General features: G+C 44.8%; 1 protein-coding gene and 1 pseudogene across 1 annotated transcript in view; one reads left to right on the top strand and one right to left on the bottom strand.

The window, feature by feature from the left end:
- Positions 1-736: 736 nt before the first annotated feature.
- The window catches only part of LOC111142457 (acetyl-CoA acyltransferase 2), a 30,501-nt gene continuing 15,099 nt past the window's right edge, over positions 737-16,138 (top strand). Inside the window, exons 1-2 of the mRNA XM_022495619.1 lie at positions 737-858; positions 8,108-8,274. Coding sequence (XP_022351327.1) covers positions 843-858; positions 8,108-8,274 — 183 coding nt within the window. The 5' untranslated portion in view covers positions 737-842. The remainder of the gene's footprint in view (positions 859-8,107; positions 8,275-16,138) is intronic.
- On the bottom strand, positions 8,778-14,606 carry LOC111142664 (annotated as a pseudogene).

The raw sequence follows: 16,138 nt of genomic DNA, 5'->3' as shown, positions 1-16,138 counted from the left end.
TCTCCCCGCCCCGGTGCCCAGCCACACTTCGCCTGACGCGTTTTCATAATCCTCTCGGGCTCCAGGCCAGCGGCACCGCCAGCAACAGGGCCCGATCATATAAGGAAAATACTGCGAGCTCATGTGCGGGATACACTGGGGACTCCCTGCCTTCCGACACTCGCTACACTCGCTGCACTCCCTCGCACTGCAATCGCCCCCACCCCGCTCGCCCGTCCGCCCGGTCCCCACCTCCACCCAGCGCCAGGTCTCCCGGTCCCTCTTAGGCCCCGCCGCCCTCGGCCTCTCCGCGCAGCCGCACCGCGCAGCCTGCGACAGAGGCTCAGCCAATCCCCTCGCGGCGACCTCGCGCCCGGCCCACCCGACTTCCGGCCCCACGCCCCCTCCCCTCGAGTCCTTTCCACATGGGGGGCGTCTTGGTGTCGGGACGCCTGGTCCAGTGACTAAGGCGATCCAGTGCGGGGTGAAAGGGAACGTTCAGTACAGGATTATGGGGCGGGTTATGGAGGCCAGGGACAGGAGGGACAAGGGCAGAGTCAAGTCATTGTCTCGCTGGAGAAAAGAGAGGTAAAGTCTTTAAAGACAAGAGTGAGGAGGAAATGCGCTGGCAAGGAACGCTCTCTTCTGCAAGGCCCGGCTGCTGGCAGGGTTGGGGTTCCCACACGGAGGGTGGCGTCTCGCCCGGGGGCGACGAGCACCGACTGGCCAGAGAGGCGGGAAGTGGGTGAAAGGGCGGAGGCGGGGCCTCGCGGGTCGCCGCCCCTGGCTTTAAGGCGGGGAGGTGGGCAGGGGCCCCTCCTCGTCGCTGGAGGGGAAGCCCGCGTTCGTCCTCGCTCGCAGCCATGTCCCTGCTCAGAGGTGAGCGTCGGTGGTGTCTCTATTGGCGGGAGGGGGGGATTGATGAAAGCCCAACCCGAAGGATTCCCCCGGGTACTTGTAAGGCACTAGCGACAGCGACTCCAATTCAGTTTCCAGCTGAGGGTCGAAACCAAGGTTTGCTTCTGACCTTGAAGGTCATTTCCCTTCTTCGCGCAGACCACCCCGCCCGCGCCCGGTGTTTTGCAGCAGTTAGGAAAACTGGGGCGGCGCCGCAAGTACGGGCGGCCTGGGGCGAGGGGCTGCTTCGCAGAGGAGCCCCCGCCTCTAACCAGGTCTGGGATGCAGAATCTTGTGGGGACGCACTGACGGTTCCTTGGGGTCTCCGGGGAATTTCTGCCCCAGTGACCTGCTCCGCCACATACTTCGTGGCATTCTGTTGGAAGACCAGCTTATTCCCTTTCCCTTCCATTACTTTAAGTTGACTCTAGGAAAGTGCAATCACTAAGTACATAAATTTAGGGTTACTACCTTTTTAAAAAAAGAATTATAAACTCTCGTCTCATAACAAATGGTCACAGTCAATAGAACTTTAATTTTCAGGAACAAGAACCAGTACCCCAGGGGTTTTTGTTTTGTTTTGTTTTCTTTTTTAGCATGCATCCCGTTGCACCCAGGGAATCGTTCTCTTACTGCTGTTTCGCTTTTTGGGATTGTTTGTATATCCTTTCAAGGCAGCTAGGCGTGCCTGCCAAATTAATCTAGAAACTGCAATGGATGCTGTAGCAGCAGTTTCTGATTGCTGTGTGTCCGTGCTCTAATTAATGAGTTGATATTTACTCTGAGACAGACAGGAAGGCAGTGTTCCTGTTTTGCATTCTGGTGGGATTTTTTTTTTCCTGTGCGGTCACATCAGCACACCTTGCAAGTCCCTTGGTAACCAGTGATCTTTATACTGTCTCCATAGTTTTGCCCTTTCCAGGTGGCATATAGTTGGAATCACAGTCTGTAGCCCTTTTAGATGGGCTTCTTTCACTTACCAGCATGCATTTAAGCTTCCTCCGTGTGTTTTCTTGACTTAACAGGTCATTTATTTTTATTACTGAGTATGTGTTGTATGGCTGTGCCACATCCATTCACCTATTGAACGACATCTTGGATTCTTACAAGTTTTGGCAGTTCAGAATAAAGCTGCTGTAAACATTTGTGTGCAGGTTGTGTGGACATGAGTCTTTGGCTCATTTCCTAAATCATATAGATAGGGTAGGTTTTGTTTTAGTTTTACAAGGAACAGCCAAACTGTCTAACAAAGTGTTTGTCTTTTGCATTCCCAGCGGCAACGAGTTTCTTTTGCCCTGCATCCTTGCCAGCATTTGGTGGTGTTGGTGCTTTGGATTTTAGCTATTCTAATAGTTGTGTCGTGCTATCTCGTTGTTATTTTAATTTGTATGTCCCTGATGACGTAGGATGTTGTGTATATTTTCTTAGGCTGTTTGCCATCTTTATATCATCTTTCGTGGGGTGTGTTAAGCTTTTTTTCTTACCCACTTTTTCACTGGGTTGTTGGTTTTCTTCTGTTGAATTTTAAGATGTATATGTGGTGAGGGAGCAGAAGGCTAGCTGAAGACGAAGCATACGCCGACAGCCTGCAACCTCCCCCCAGCCCCCACTCCTGGATGGGACCTGTGTGATGTTGTTCCAGGAATCTCCCAACTGTCATCTCATTAATATCTTGCTAGAGGGGAAGACAACCTGAACTTGTGGTACCTTGTAGGTTGGTCCTCTTTAGCATATGAAAGTTCTTTTGAAACCTCCCAATTCCTTCCTTACAACTCCCAGGGGGATAATCAGCCACTCTTTTTTTTTTTTTTAAGATTTTATTTATTTATTTGACCGAGAGAGAGATCACAAACAGGCAGAGGGGCAGGCAGAGAGAGAGGACGAAGCAGGCTCCCTGCCCAGCAGAGATCCCAGGACCCTGAGATCCTGACCCGAGCCAAAGGCAGAGGCTTAACCCACTGAGCCACCCAGGTGCTCCAATCAGCCACTCCTTAAGACACAGGCACAGCACCTGTTCTGCACAGAGCCCTGTCCCCTGTGCTTTAATAAACCACCATTTTGCACCAAAGACTTCTCGGTTCTGGACCTCACCCCACCGAAACTCTTCTATATTCCAAAACCACATCATTTGTGTATATTGAATACCAGTCATTAATCAAATAAGTGTGTTTTAAATATTCTCAGTTTGTAGCTTGTTCCTTTCATTTCCTTCTATGCGTCTTTTGCAGAGCAGAATTTTTTAATTTTAATGACATTCACCTTTCCACATTTTTTCGTTCATGGATCAAACTTCTGGTGTTGAATCTAAAAAGTTATCACCAAGCCCACAGTCACCTAGATTTTATCCTATATTATCTTGTAGAAGTTTTATAGTTTTGCATTTTACATTTAAGTCTGTGAGCCATTTTGAATTAATTGTTGTGAAAGGTTTAAGGTCTGCGTCTAGATTTTATTTTTTAATTAATTTATTACTTTATTTTTGCACGTGGATGTCCAGTTGCTCCAGCACCATTTGCTGAAAAGACTGACCTCTCTCCATTGAGTTACCTTTGTTCTTTGTCAGACTTTGAGATTCTGCCCATGTTTTTTTGTTCTCTCTTCTTCAGATTGTAAAACTTCTGGGTCCATATGTTCAAAGTCTCTGAATCTCTCATTTCCATTCTTCTGTGAGGCCCATTCAGTGGATTTTTTATTTCAGATACCTTTCAGTTTTAGAATTTCCATTTTGGAAAAAAAAAAAAGAATTTCCATTTTGATTTTTTTTTTTTTTTTAACAGTTTCTGTTTCTTTACTGAGATGGCCTATCCTTTGTTATAAGCTTACTTTCCTTTATATCCTTGAGCATAGTTAGAAAATCCTTGTCTGCTAATTCTAACATTTGGGTCATCTTGGGGTTAGTCTCTGTTGATTGTCTTTTAAGAATGAATCATATTAAGAAAAATAAAATAAGTAAAATTAAAAAAATCATATTTTCTTGGCTCTTCATATGTGCATTAATTTTGGATTGTAGCATGAACGTTGCATATGAAACATTGTAGAGCCTGATTCTGTTATGTTCTTCCAAAGCATGTTAATTTATTGATTGGTTGGTTGGCTGTTTAATTTGCAGGCAGTTAATTCATCTGAACTTGGAATCGGTAAACTCTGTTTCCCCGGGAGCAGGCAACAGTTCAAATCTAAGTTCAGTTCTGTTAGCCTTAGCTAAGGTGTTTGTAGGTGTTGGTTAAAGGGCCAGCCAGATACTTAGGCAGAGTTCATGTGTATGATTTAGGCTCTTGCCTGTGGTCCTTTCCTTTCCCACTTTCATTCTTATTTACCAGTGGCTGTGGTTGCCATGAACTCAGTTCTCTGAGTCTTCAAGCCAGTAAGACTGAGTTTCTGAGTTCTAGCCATTCACGTAATGTGGACTGTTTGCCTTTGAGTCAAAGGCTATAAATAAATTGAACACTCACCCTGTACTGTTCCCTTCTTCCACATCTCCTCCATACCTGCCTAGTTTTGTTCATTTTCCAAGGCCGTCGGGTAGTCATTTTTCTATACCCTCATTGTTATTTGCAGGAGAGGTGGTCAGATAGGAGCCATGACCACAATCAGGCTGGAATGAAATTAGGAAGAAGACATGGGAAGGGGAAAGAAAACCGAAATAAAATACCAGTATAAAAATAGGAAAATTTTAAAGCCAGGAGGTTTATTTATTTTTTATTTTTTTAGATTTTATTTATTTATGACAGAGAGAGCGATAACACAAGCATGGGGGAGCTGGAGAGAGAGAAGCAGGCTCCCCACTGAGCAGGGAGCCCAATATGGAGCTCAATCCCAGGACTCCGGGATCGTGACCTAAGCCAAAGGCAGGCTCTTAACAGCTCAGCCACCCAGGCGCCCCAGGCAAGGAGGTTTAGAGGACATTGGCACAAATTGAGGAAGGTATAGTGCCACAGAGTAACCCATCTATCAGAACAAAAGATCTGTAATACACTGAAGTAATATTTATGGGCTTGTAAATATCTGAATATTGTATCTGTAAAAATTAATTGGTTCTCTTCTAAATTATAATTGCATATGTTAGGAGTAACATTCTTTTATCTTTTAATGTTTGGGGGTTTAAGATTTTTAAAAAATTAGAGTGCATGAGCAGGGAGAGGAACAGAGGGGGAGAGAGAGAGAGAGAGAGAATCAAGCAAACTCTGAGTGGCCCCATAGCAGGGCTTCATGACAGGACCCTGAGATTCTGACCTGAGCCAAAATCAAGAGTCAGATGCTTAACCACCTGATGCCTAACCTAACTGACTGAGCCATCCAGGTGCCCCTCCTAAAATTCTTTTAGACTGTGAGTTTCTCAAAGTAGGAATGAAAGGAGAAGCTGAAGTTGGTTTGGTTTGGTTTGGTTTGGTTCTGGGAGGTTTTTTTGTTTTTGTTTTTTGGGGTTTTTTTAGGACAGGTTGAGTTTGCTCCACAAAAGAGATAGCCTCCACTAACATAATCAGGAGAATTGTACTTAAATACCAAGCATGGTATAATGTTTGTATGGTCTCAATTACAGGTTAATATCTTGACACAAACCCATTGTTAAAAGTCCCATAATTTCTTGGCAGGACACGGAAATGTGAGCTCAGATTGTTTTGGGAGAAGCCTATGTATGCAAAGCACCAGGCATGAGGTCTGCCCCATACTAAGTGCCTCCTGTACGCACCACCATACTTTTGACCTGCGGGATTCTTAGGAAGATGAGATAATGAAAAGTGATAAAATGTCTAGTGCTTAGTTGGTGCCTAATAAATGTTAGTGGGATGAAACGGGCTATATTGGGTGCTGCTTCCTGATGTGCAAGTTTTGCCTCATACAGCTCTAATGAGTATCACTCCCATTGTCAGAGACTTCTGTAGCCTTTTTCGGGGGAGATGGCAGTAGAGTGCCTCAGTTAGGAGCAGTTTTTATTTATTTGCATGAACATCTGTTGGACTAATAGTGATACCATAATTTTATACTCTTAATTTACATTACTATATGTATAGATAATTTCCCCTATATTCTTTGTGGTTGTGAAAGGGTCCGTAGACAAAAGGATGAGACTGATACAAGGCGAAGGTCAAGCAAAGCTTTATTTCGCACCAAGCATCGAGAATCAAACTGACCAGCCAGGGCCATCTCTTGCAAAGAGGCGACCCCTCCCAGTCTCACAGACTAACTTTTATAGAGTAAAGGCCATGTGGTTGAGCCTGGCCACACACAGGTGGCCAATTGAATTACATTCTACCCCATGATAGTCATCTAATTCAGCCTATGACCTTAGCTAGAATTGGCGCCTATGTCTGGTGCCCAAAAGGTGGGGGCTCACACTCCCTGGCGGCTAATATGTGCGCTTTTACTTGATTGGATGTCTCCACTTGGCCGAACACATCCTTGGCGGGTAGGGAGGTAATACGGACGCTTTCCCTTGATTGGACGTTTCCATCTGGCCGGACACGTCCTTGAATCTAGACTCCGTTATCGGGGGCTCTTCGGCTGTATTTCACCAATTCTGTGTCTAAGCGCTTTCCTCTTGGGGGAAGGGGCAGGTTCAATCTAAGTTTACTGCATAAACAATAAAATGGCTCACTCTGGCTAAGTAGGCCCTTACAGTTGAATCAGGAAATCTTGTTGTATTCTAAGAGACATGTTTTAACAGGATGTTGGCAAACTAGAATGTCTTCAGAAGAAAGCAACCAGAAATGATGTTAAAGAAGTTTTGTAAGAATGCCTTTTATTTACTTCAGAGATGGGAGATGTTACAGGTTATCTGACTTTAGATCCGGAGGGGCTGTCTGTGTAAAAGATAGTCCACTTTGTAAAAGGTAACGAATGGTTCATATTATTTGAAATTTGTATTTTAGTCATCCTATGGCTCCAAAGTTAAAGGCATATGTAGTTCACATTCAAAACATTATCAATTCTAGAAACAATTTTTCTTTCCTTTTTTTTTTTTTTTTTTTTTTTTCCCCCCTGTAGAAACAGTTTTTCTGACTTGGGATACATTTGGGTAAGCTGGTAGATGGAAGACTGGGTAAGCTGGCTTAGCTATATAGGAGGAAAAAAATCATACTTTAGGTTGTCCATTCATAGGCACACTGCTTCACACAGTGGAGTATGCCTTACTGTAAATTTTCTAGCAGAGGAATTTTTGTCTCTTGGGTCAGGAATTTTCTGTGGGGTGAGTGGTTGGCCTCAAACCTCAAGAGAACTTTTAATTTGGAGATTCATTGAGTCTGTGACTAGGAAATATACTTCAGCACATCGAAGAAGCATTTTGTTTTTGTTTTTGTTTTATTTTATTTTTTAAAGATTTTTTATTTTACTTATTTGACACAGAGAGAGAGATTACAAGTAGGCAGAGAGGCAGGCAGAGAGAGGGGGGAAGCAGGCTCCCTGCTGAGCAGACAGCCCAATGCGGGGCTCGATCCCAGGACCCTGAAATCATGACCTGAGCCAAAGGCAGAGGCTTAACCCATTGAGCCACCTAGGTGCCCCTGTAGGTTTTTTTTTTTTTTTTAAGATTTTATTTGTTGGAGCTAGAGAGCACAAGCAGAGGGAGCGGCAGGCAGAGGGAGAAGCAGCTCCCTAATGAGCAGGGAGCTTAATGTCATCCCCAGACCCTGGGATCATGACCTGAGCCAAAGGCAGACACATAACCAGTTGGGCCACCCAGCTGTCCCAGCGTTTGTTTTATTTATTTATTTATTTTTATTTTTATTTTTTTCTAAAATATTTTATTTATTTGACAGAGAGAGGGAGAGAGCTTATAAGCTGGGGGAAGGGGGAACAGGAACTGGAGAGGGAGAAGCAGGCTCCCTGCTGAGCACGGAGCCCAGTGTGGGGCTGGATCCCAGGAATCCCCGAGAGTATGACCTGCATCAAAGGCAGAGACAGACGCTTAACCTACTGGGCTACCCAGACACCCCAGCATTTTAGTTTTAAACAAATGTTTCTAGCTTTGTAGCTCACCGGAGAACAAGAATGTTGTCTACCAGGATGGATTTACGTTGCAACGTGCAGTTCTGGGGGCCAGCATGTAGGTACTGCTCCAGCTGATACCCCTTCCTTAAAAGACTGCTTCTGTGAGTGGGACTTGTTCCGTGTACTGTTCTGGGACAAAAATTGTCTAAGTTCTAATTGAAAACAGTACCTAGTACTAGGTTTCATAGTGAGATTATTTAAAGCATGTTCGGGACACTGAGGAATCTGTCTCTGCTTACAGGGGTGTTCATCGTTGCCGCTAAGCGAACCCCTTTTGGAGCGTACGGAGGTCTTCTGAAGGACTTCACAGCTACCGACTTGACTGAAGTTGCTGCCAAGGCTGCTTTGTCTGCGGGCAAGGTCTCACCTGAGACCATTGACAGTGTCATTGTAGGCAATGTCATCCAGGTCAGTAGGGCAGAAGGGAGGTCGGTATTCTTTCTTGTTGCTTCATGTTATTAAGAAGATAACTTAATATGTCTTAATAGTGAACTGTGAACTAGTTAATAGTTAAAGGTATTTATGATTTAAGTAATCCTTGACTCTAGAAGTGATGGCATACATCAAAGCCACATATAATCCAGAAGCTTTATATCTATCCCATTGGGGTTACATTTCATTGCTTCTCTATCAGATTCATTTCCTTGACTTATCTAAAGTTAGTTGGCTCTCTCTGTTTACCAACTAAGGAGGGTAGAAAACGTGGTCAGTGTAAGACATACCGTATAATTTCTTAACCAGCAGGACTTTGGTCAGTATTTGTTACGGAAATAAGAAACTCCTTTACCTTCTACATTGCTATGTTGAGGTCTACAAAATAGATCACATCATTTCATAGATAATGAAAGCTGTATATTCCTTTGAAGTATTGCCAAAGAGATGGGGCTCCCTTCTTCCTCCCATTCCTTGGCTTAACAGAAGCTCCACGCAGAGTGCATTGCCACGGCAAGTACCTTGTCACTGTTCTGCTGGCTCAGAAGGTGGTTGTTCCATACTAGGAGAGGCAGGCCGAGAAGACTGGAGGCTGCTGCCACCACCTCCACCACGTGCTCAGCTCTTGAGGCAGGGATAAGGCTCCAGAACGGGGGTGTGCAATTATTTCCACCCCCTACCTCCGCTCCGGAGCCATGACTCATAGAGATTTTGCCTCTAGCAACAACCAGTTTTGTTTGCAGTGGAGTCTGAATGGCTTCGTTCATTTTTTTCCTCAGTGACACTTTTCCTTTAATGTTTTTTGTCCTTTTCTGCTTTCCAAATGAGCTCTCAGTTACAAAATACCAAACCGCTCAAAAATGCCAGCCGTCGACACACTACAGTGAAGCTCACAAGTAAGGACAGGTAGCAGCAGTATGTGACAAGAGGTGGGAAGTGATTGAAGCAGTGCTTAAAGATGTTCATGAGAAGCTAAAACTATGCAACAGGTTGTGCCCTGATGGCAGCACAGCTTAGACTAGTCACTACCTTGGGGTGTGGCATCAGCGTGTTTGGGTTCAGAGTCTACATGGCAAAACGATTTCTTCCAGTTAAGAGTTCTTGGCTTGCACCAGTCACAGGATGACCAAAGGGCACCAGACCCGTCTGTTAGCTTTTCAGAAATGCTGCCATAGACCTCACAGACGTCCTGGGAGACCTCGGGAGCTCTGCATTTCCACGACAGCGTGCCGTGTGGGTTTCCTGGCTGGATACATAGCTCAGCCAAACTCCAAATGCCATTATTGAGCTTCACGGATTGGTACAGCATGTCCTCCCCTTCCACATTCCTCTTGGCAAGGAAATAAATATTGCGTTTTGCAGTTTGCTGGAAAGTCAATATTTAATGGACATTCCTTAATCTGAAACTGAAGTTCTTTTTCATTGGGAATGGCCTTCCACTTGCAAGGAAGACCTGGTGCGCCATTTTGAAATCTTCTACAGAGAGCACCCTGAGTGGGGTGAGAAGCTGAAGAAGACAAACATTGGTTTTCACAGCCACCTGCAGTTACTCAGAGGTTCATCCTCGTGACAGGACCTAAGGTGTTCAGAGGCAGGGAGACATCCGCACGCTGCTTTGGCATCTGTGGTGTGTGGTCGGCCAGAGGCGTGCTGGGGATGATCCCCAAGCTCCTCTTGTTTAACTGGATTGCAAAGTCTGTCATGTGCTGCACAGCATTGTTGGTGAAGTTCATTTCCACGTAGGTGTGCCCTTGGCAGTAAGTAAATGTCCTGGAAATCTCCAGACCATTATTTTTTACTGCAGGCAGCCAGACAGCCTTAGGAACCACCCAGCCAGCAGGTCCCATGCCTGTCCCATGGAGAGTGCTGACATGTCATTCAGACCACTGCTGACCACAGTGGGAGTAGGTAGAGGAGCGAAGGTTACAGGCCCTGAGGATGGGATGAAAGACCATCTCACCGGACCATCTAGTCCTCCTCCAGGGAGATCTGCTGCTCCCATCTGTATGGAGGACACCTGAAGCACATTGACTGGGAGACTGAGGTCAAGGTTTAGAAGGTCTAGAAGGTCACATTGAGAGGGAATAACCTGAGGCTGTTCCAAGATCATGGCAGTGGTAGTGCCAAAGGCTGTCATCTACATCAGTGCTCCCATGATGTATTGGCACGTGTTTGGGATGGATTGCATGACTTCCTTCTACAAAAGCATTGGGAGGCTTATGGTACACCAAGGTCAAAGATCGGTGTGGCAGATGAGCTGGTTCAGCAGAGCTGGCACAATAAGATCTGTCTCAGACATCAGTGGCTTCTCACACGAGACGACTTCTTTGCCTGTGACAGGGTCTGTTGAGAGAAGACGCTGGTAAATATAGCCCTGGTCTCGAAGGCCAGGTTTATCAGAATCCCGTGTTGTCAAACTCAAGACCTGTTGTAGCAGCTCCTGTGTTTCTGGTGGTTGCTTGAGAAGCAGCTTCGCTGTGGCAGTAAGCAGAGTGAGCGGCACCTGGGCTCATCAGGAAAACCCTCCAGGAAGCTCTCCAGTAACTCATCTCTGCCCCGATCCAAATCACAGCTGCTCACGGGTCTGGTTCATCCAGCGAGACAACGTTCTCACACAGAGTGGCACTGGTACTCTCGTACTTGTTGCAGTGTTGCTGTAAGATGTCCCTGATGGCAGCAGTTACCTCTTGGACACCCGGTTTCCTTTGGTCCGGGTGAGGTCCCCAGCGCGCTTCCGCAGTGCTGTGTGAGTCACTGCACTTCGATGGCACTATGCCTGCGGCGATTTTGAACAGCAAAATCTCCAACAAAAAGCACAAAAATGCAAAAAACGTTGCAATAAATAGACCACAGAAAGGAGATTTGTTTTTGTTTGTTTTTAAGATTTTATTTACTTCAGAGAGAGAGTGTAAGAGCAGGAGGGAAGGAGGGGCTGACAGAGAAGCAGACTCCTGCTGAGCAGGGAGCCTGCACAGGAGGCTCAGTCCCAGGACCCTGGGATCATGATCTGAACGGAAGGCAGACGCTCAACGGACTGAGGCACTCAGGCGCCCAGAAAGGACACTTGTTTATAGCATGAGAGCTAAAACAAGAAGGCTGAGTGTCCCTTTGTTCATCTTCAGCCAGGAAAGTGTGTATTATTTTAGGCGACTAAATTTTCTCAATGTTCCTCCACCCTGCCCATAATCTGGAAATAACCACCGAAGTGCTGGAGGTATTACTTTTGGGGTTACAAATAAATTTTTTTTAAAGATTTTATTTATTCATTTGACAGAGATCACAAGTAGGCAGAGAGAGAGGAATGGAAGCAGGCTCCCCACAGAGCAGAGAGCCCAATGTGGGGCTCGATCCCAGGACCCCGGGATCATGACCTGAGCTGAAGGCAGAGGCTTTAACCCACTGAGCCACCCAGGCGCCCCTACAAATAAATTTTTAACACGTAGGTGAATTCGCGAGTATAGAAACAACGAATAAGGGGAATCGACTAACTGATGTTTTGAGAGGTTTTAAAGGTACTAAAGTATTCTGTCCTTAGCGGTTTTCATATATGAAAAGAATTACGTGAGTTACGGAGGTCAAAAAGGTATAAACTTCCAGTTCTAAGTCAGTCAGTCTCGGGGCTGTAATGAAACAGCGTGATGACTATAGTTAATAATACTGTACCGGGCATTTGAAAAATGCTAATAAGTATTAAAAGTCCTTGATGGGAGAAACAGGAACAAAGGCTGCATTTTGCTGCTGCTGTAGTCTCCAGACAGAATTCCTGAGGTAGGGATTATAACACCCCTCCTGCCCCCTCAAGGACTGGTTAGGACTTTACCACTGCAGCTTTGTTCTGGTTCCTGATCTTTCCGCCGATAAGATAGCAGTCATCTTTCAGACATGTGGCCACTTACATACACCTGAAGTGTCCCAAGACTCATGTTTTACTAGACAGAAGTAAAGAACCTTATCTAAGCAGCAGCCAGCCCCTCAAGGTCCTGGATAAGCTCTGCTTCCAAATTCCATAGGGACTTACGCTATCCCTAAACCCCCGCTAACTACAAGGTATGTAATCAGTCACTCACAACCCCAGTGCAGCTCTTCCTGCCTCTGGGTCCTGTCCCTGTGCTTAAATAAAAGTACCTTTTTGCACCAGAAGTGTCTCAAGAATTCTGACCATTCGCTCCCAGCCTCTCACATCAGTCCTCAAAGAAATTTTTTTGTTTAACTATATAATGTGGTTTTGGGATACAGGTGAGCTTTGGTGGGGTGAGGTCCAGAGTCTGCAACCAAGAAAGAAGTCTTGACGTCTTCAGCGCAAAATGGTGGTTTTATGAAAGCCCTGGGACAGGACCTGTGGGCAGAGTCTTGAGGAATGGTTATTATATAAGCGAAGTTGGAGAAAGTAAGGAAAAGGAAAGTTTCAAAAGGGTTTTCATGTTAAAGAAGACCCACCTATAAAGATAGAGGATACCTGAGGCCTTGCCATTGTCAAGTTAAGGTGGTTTTTCCCTCTGGCAAGGCATTAATGTTAACATAATTGGGAGATTCCTGGAAGAATGTCACACATGTCCCACCCCAAAGTGGGGGGTAGGGGGAGGTTGCCCTGTGTCAGCTTATGTCTCGTCTTCAGCTAGCCTTCTGCTCTCTCATCATATATATGATGACAGATGTTAACTAGACTTAATTGTGATAATTTGCAGTCTGTACAAATACTGAGTCATTACATGGTACACTTGAAACTAATATGTTTTATGTCAGTTATACCTCAGTTGAAAAATAAAACAGGAATGGGAACTTTTTAAAAAAGGTTAAGTTCCAAGTAAGATTTATGGAATATTAAAAAGCCAGAAGAAACCCTAGAGATTTTATAGAACTCCAGGCCTCTCTTAACACATGTGGAAACCTCCAGGGAAGTTGCAGAGTTGCGGAGGGGTGATCTGTAACAGTCCTGGGCTGGAATGCTCCTGACTTCTGGTTCAATATTCTTCCACCTGTACTAAGCTCTTCCCACAAATTTTGGTGTTAAAAGGGATGTAGAGTCATTTCATGGGAGCACTTAGAGAATATGTAACCAAAAATTAAAAAAAAAAAAAAAAAAAAAAGGAAAAGTTATCAGTTACTTTCTGGAATACAGTGGCCAAAGTAGAAGATACCTGGTTTCTAAGCATGAGGTAGGACCACATTCAAAATATCCATACTAGTAAGTATGTATGCCGTCAGCGAGATCTCCGTAAACTATCTTTATTCAGTCAGTTGGGCTAGAATTTAACAACTCAATCGTAACTACTCTACTCTTATTTACAAAGAAGGCACTTAGGAATCCCTTTGCAGATAACTTCCCATGGGAGGAACTTAAGAGTTAGGTAAACCAAAGTTCACACTGCTAGTGAATGACAGAGTCTAGGTTCCAATCCAGATCTGACTCCTGACCTAATAATAATCTTTGTATAACCTCAGACTACTGCTTGATTTTATAAAACACCTATTTTGCCAGTCTAGACATTAGAGTATTATAAGGGAAATGACTCCCAAAACAGAAAACCCTGGCAAAAGGAATTTTTATATGTTGAAGTAGGCTTAACAGGATCCTGGGCATGGGGCTAAGATTGCCTTTTGCCATTGGGAAACTATTAACATCGAGGCAGCTGAGTTCCTAGAGGGCTGTCACTCTGTTTCAAGGACTTGTCAGTGGGCTATAAGTAGTAAGGAAATTTAATATTTTTTTCTTCTGCCTTTGTTTCCCACATCAGATGGACCAGTGAGGAACATGTCGAAGTTATTTTAGGAAGTAAAGCAACAAAACGCAAAACTAAAATTTCCCATCAAGAAGTTCTTCTAGTAGCTTATGGCATGGCTTGCCTTGTGCATTACCACCCCCACACCCCCTTTAGTGGGGAAGCATGACTTATTCCTCCACAAGTAAGCAATTACTCCTCAACAAGGAACACCGTAGAACACAAGTTTTGAATCACAACTGTCTACCTGCAAAGCTGAGGGATGCAAGGTAGCAAATACCCACAAAACCCAAAACAAAGCCTTGAACGAGGACAAAGATTTGTCCAAAAGTGCCTAGGATGGAAAGGCTGGGAGACCATAAAACATGAGATACAACTGTGCATCCAAGCCCTGGTTTGTGTTACTGCATGGGACAACCAGATGGTTTAAACCTCTGTGGCTAAGCCCATTTCTCTGTTTATACAGACAGAGCTAGCTCTGCTGTGTATGGTATCAATTTACTACTCTGTCCTTTACGATCTATCTGCCACACTAGGCTGAACCCAGTCCACCAGGTTTTTCCCGAAGGCTGAGAGCACTGCATCCATGCAGGCGTGAGAAGCTTGTTACACACTCACTCCCACGCCAAGTCTGACTCCTTGGGAGTCCACTTCCAGCTCTGCATTTTATGCCACTGTATCTTTTGGATGTGTGTTGTGTTTTTTGTTTTTCACAATTTTCTTATCATGCTAAACACAGTAAAAAGTCTCAACACATTGACACCTGGTTCTGGTTACCTGGTAGTATTACTTGTGTGCCATTAAACAGGAGACCAAGGGCACCCGGGTGGCCCAGTGGGTTAAGCGTCTGCCTTTAGCTCAGGTCATGATCCCAGGGTCCTGGATGGAGCCCTGTATCAGGCTCTCCTCGAGCCGTGAGTCTTCATCTCCCTCTGTGCGCTCTCTCAAAATAAATAAAATCTTAAAAAAGAACAAATAAATAAACAGGAGACCAAAACCACAGAACAAATACACAGGTTGGGGTTATAGGGTAGGAAACCTATAAAAACACTAAAGTGCAGATTGTAACCAGCTGGTAAGTCTGTAGCAGACCACCTGCCATCACTGCTCTTCTTGGACCCCAGAGCCAGGCCAGTGCTGTTGCTTTGGAACCTGGGGTCCTTGTTTAACTCTCCCCTCCCTAGGTCAACAGGTCTCAGCCTCAGTTTCACATTATCCCCTGGGTGCTTTTATTTTTTTTTTTTTTTAAGATTTTATTTATTTATTTGACACAGAGAGAGATCACAAGTAGGCAGAGAGGCAGGCAGAGAGGGAGGGGGAAGCAGGCTCTCCCCTGAGCAGAGAGCCCGAGGCAGGGCTGGATCCCAGGACCCTGAAATCATGATGGGAGCCGAAGGTAGAGGCTTAACCCACTGAGCCACCCAGGCGCCTCTCCCTGGGTGCTTTTAAAAGTGTCTACTGATAGCCTTGCCTTGCCTGTGCTTTTCCAATTTCATTGGTTTGGTTACGCTCAGCATTCGTATGTCAAGCTGTCCTGGTTTTCCGGTATGCAACAAAAGTTGAAAATTACAGCTTCGGATACTTTCTCTCTCTCTCTCTCTTTTTTTTTTTAAAGATTGTATTTATTTATTTGACAGAGATCACAAGTAGGCAGAGAGGCAGGCAGAGAGAGACGAGGAAGCAGGCTCCATGCTGAGCAGAGAGCCTGACACGGGGCTCCGAGGACTCTGAGATTGTGACCTGAGCTGAAGGCAGAGGCTTAACCACTGAGCCACCCAGGCACCCCGGATACTTTCTCTTTTAAGGAACATACTATTTTAAGATAGTCCATTTTATTTTTAAACCGTTCTAATTGTTACAAATTTCTATCTTCTATTAATACAAGAATTATTTTAACTATAGTAATATAAGGATTTCTCGGACTTTGTGTGTTTAAAAACCAGCAGACCAAATTGTAGTTTTTATTCAAATAATAAACACATGTATTACATAAAATACATGCTATACCTATATACATTGTGTCCTACCTTAGAGCCATGTAGTTCATTATTTTTGATAGATTGCGAACATTTCCGTGTATTTTGTCCTCTTTTTTGCCAAGATTTATAGAGGACATTCTT

This window comes from Enhydra lutris, unplaced genomic scaffold (assembly GCF_002288905.1).
Source record: "Enhydra lutris kenyoni isolate GAN:26980312 unplaced genomic scaffold, ASM228890v2 scaffoldscaffold8, whole genome shotgun sequence".
NCBI lineage: Eukaryota > Metazoa > Chordata > Mammalia > Carnivora > Mustelidae > Enhydra > Enhydra lutris.
Note: the sequence above shows the minus strand (reverse complement) of the source record. Positions and strands in the feature narration are given on the sequence as shown.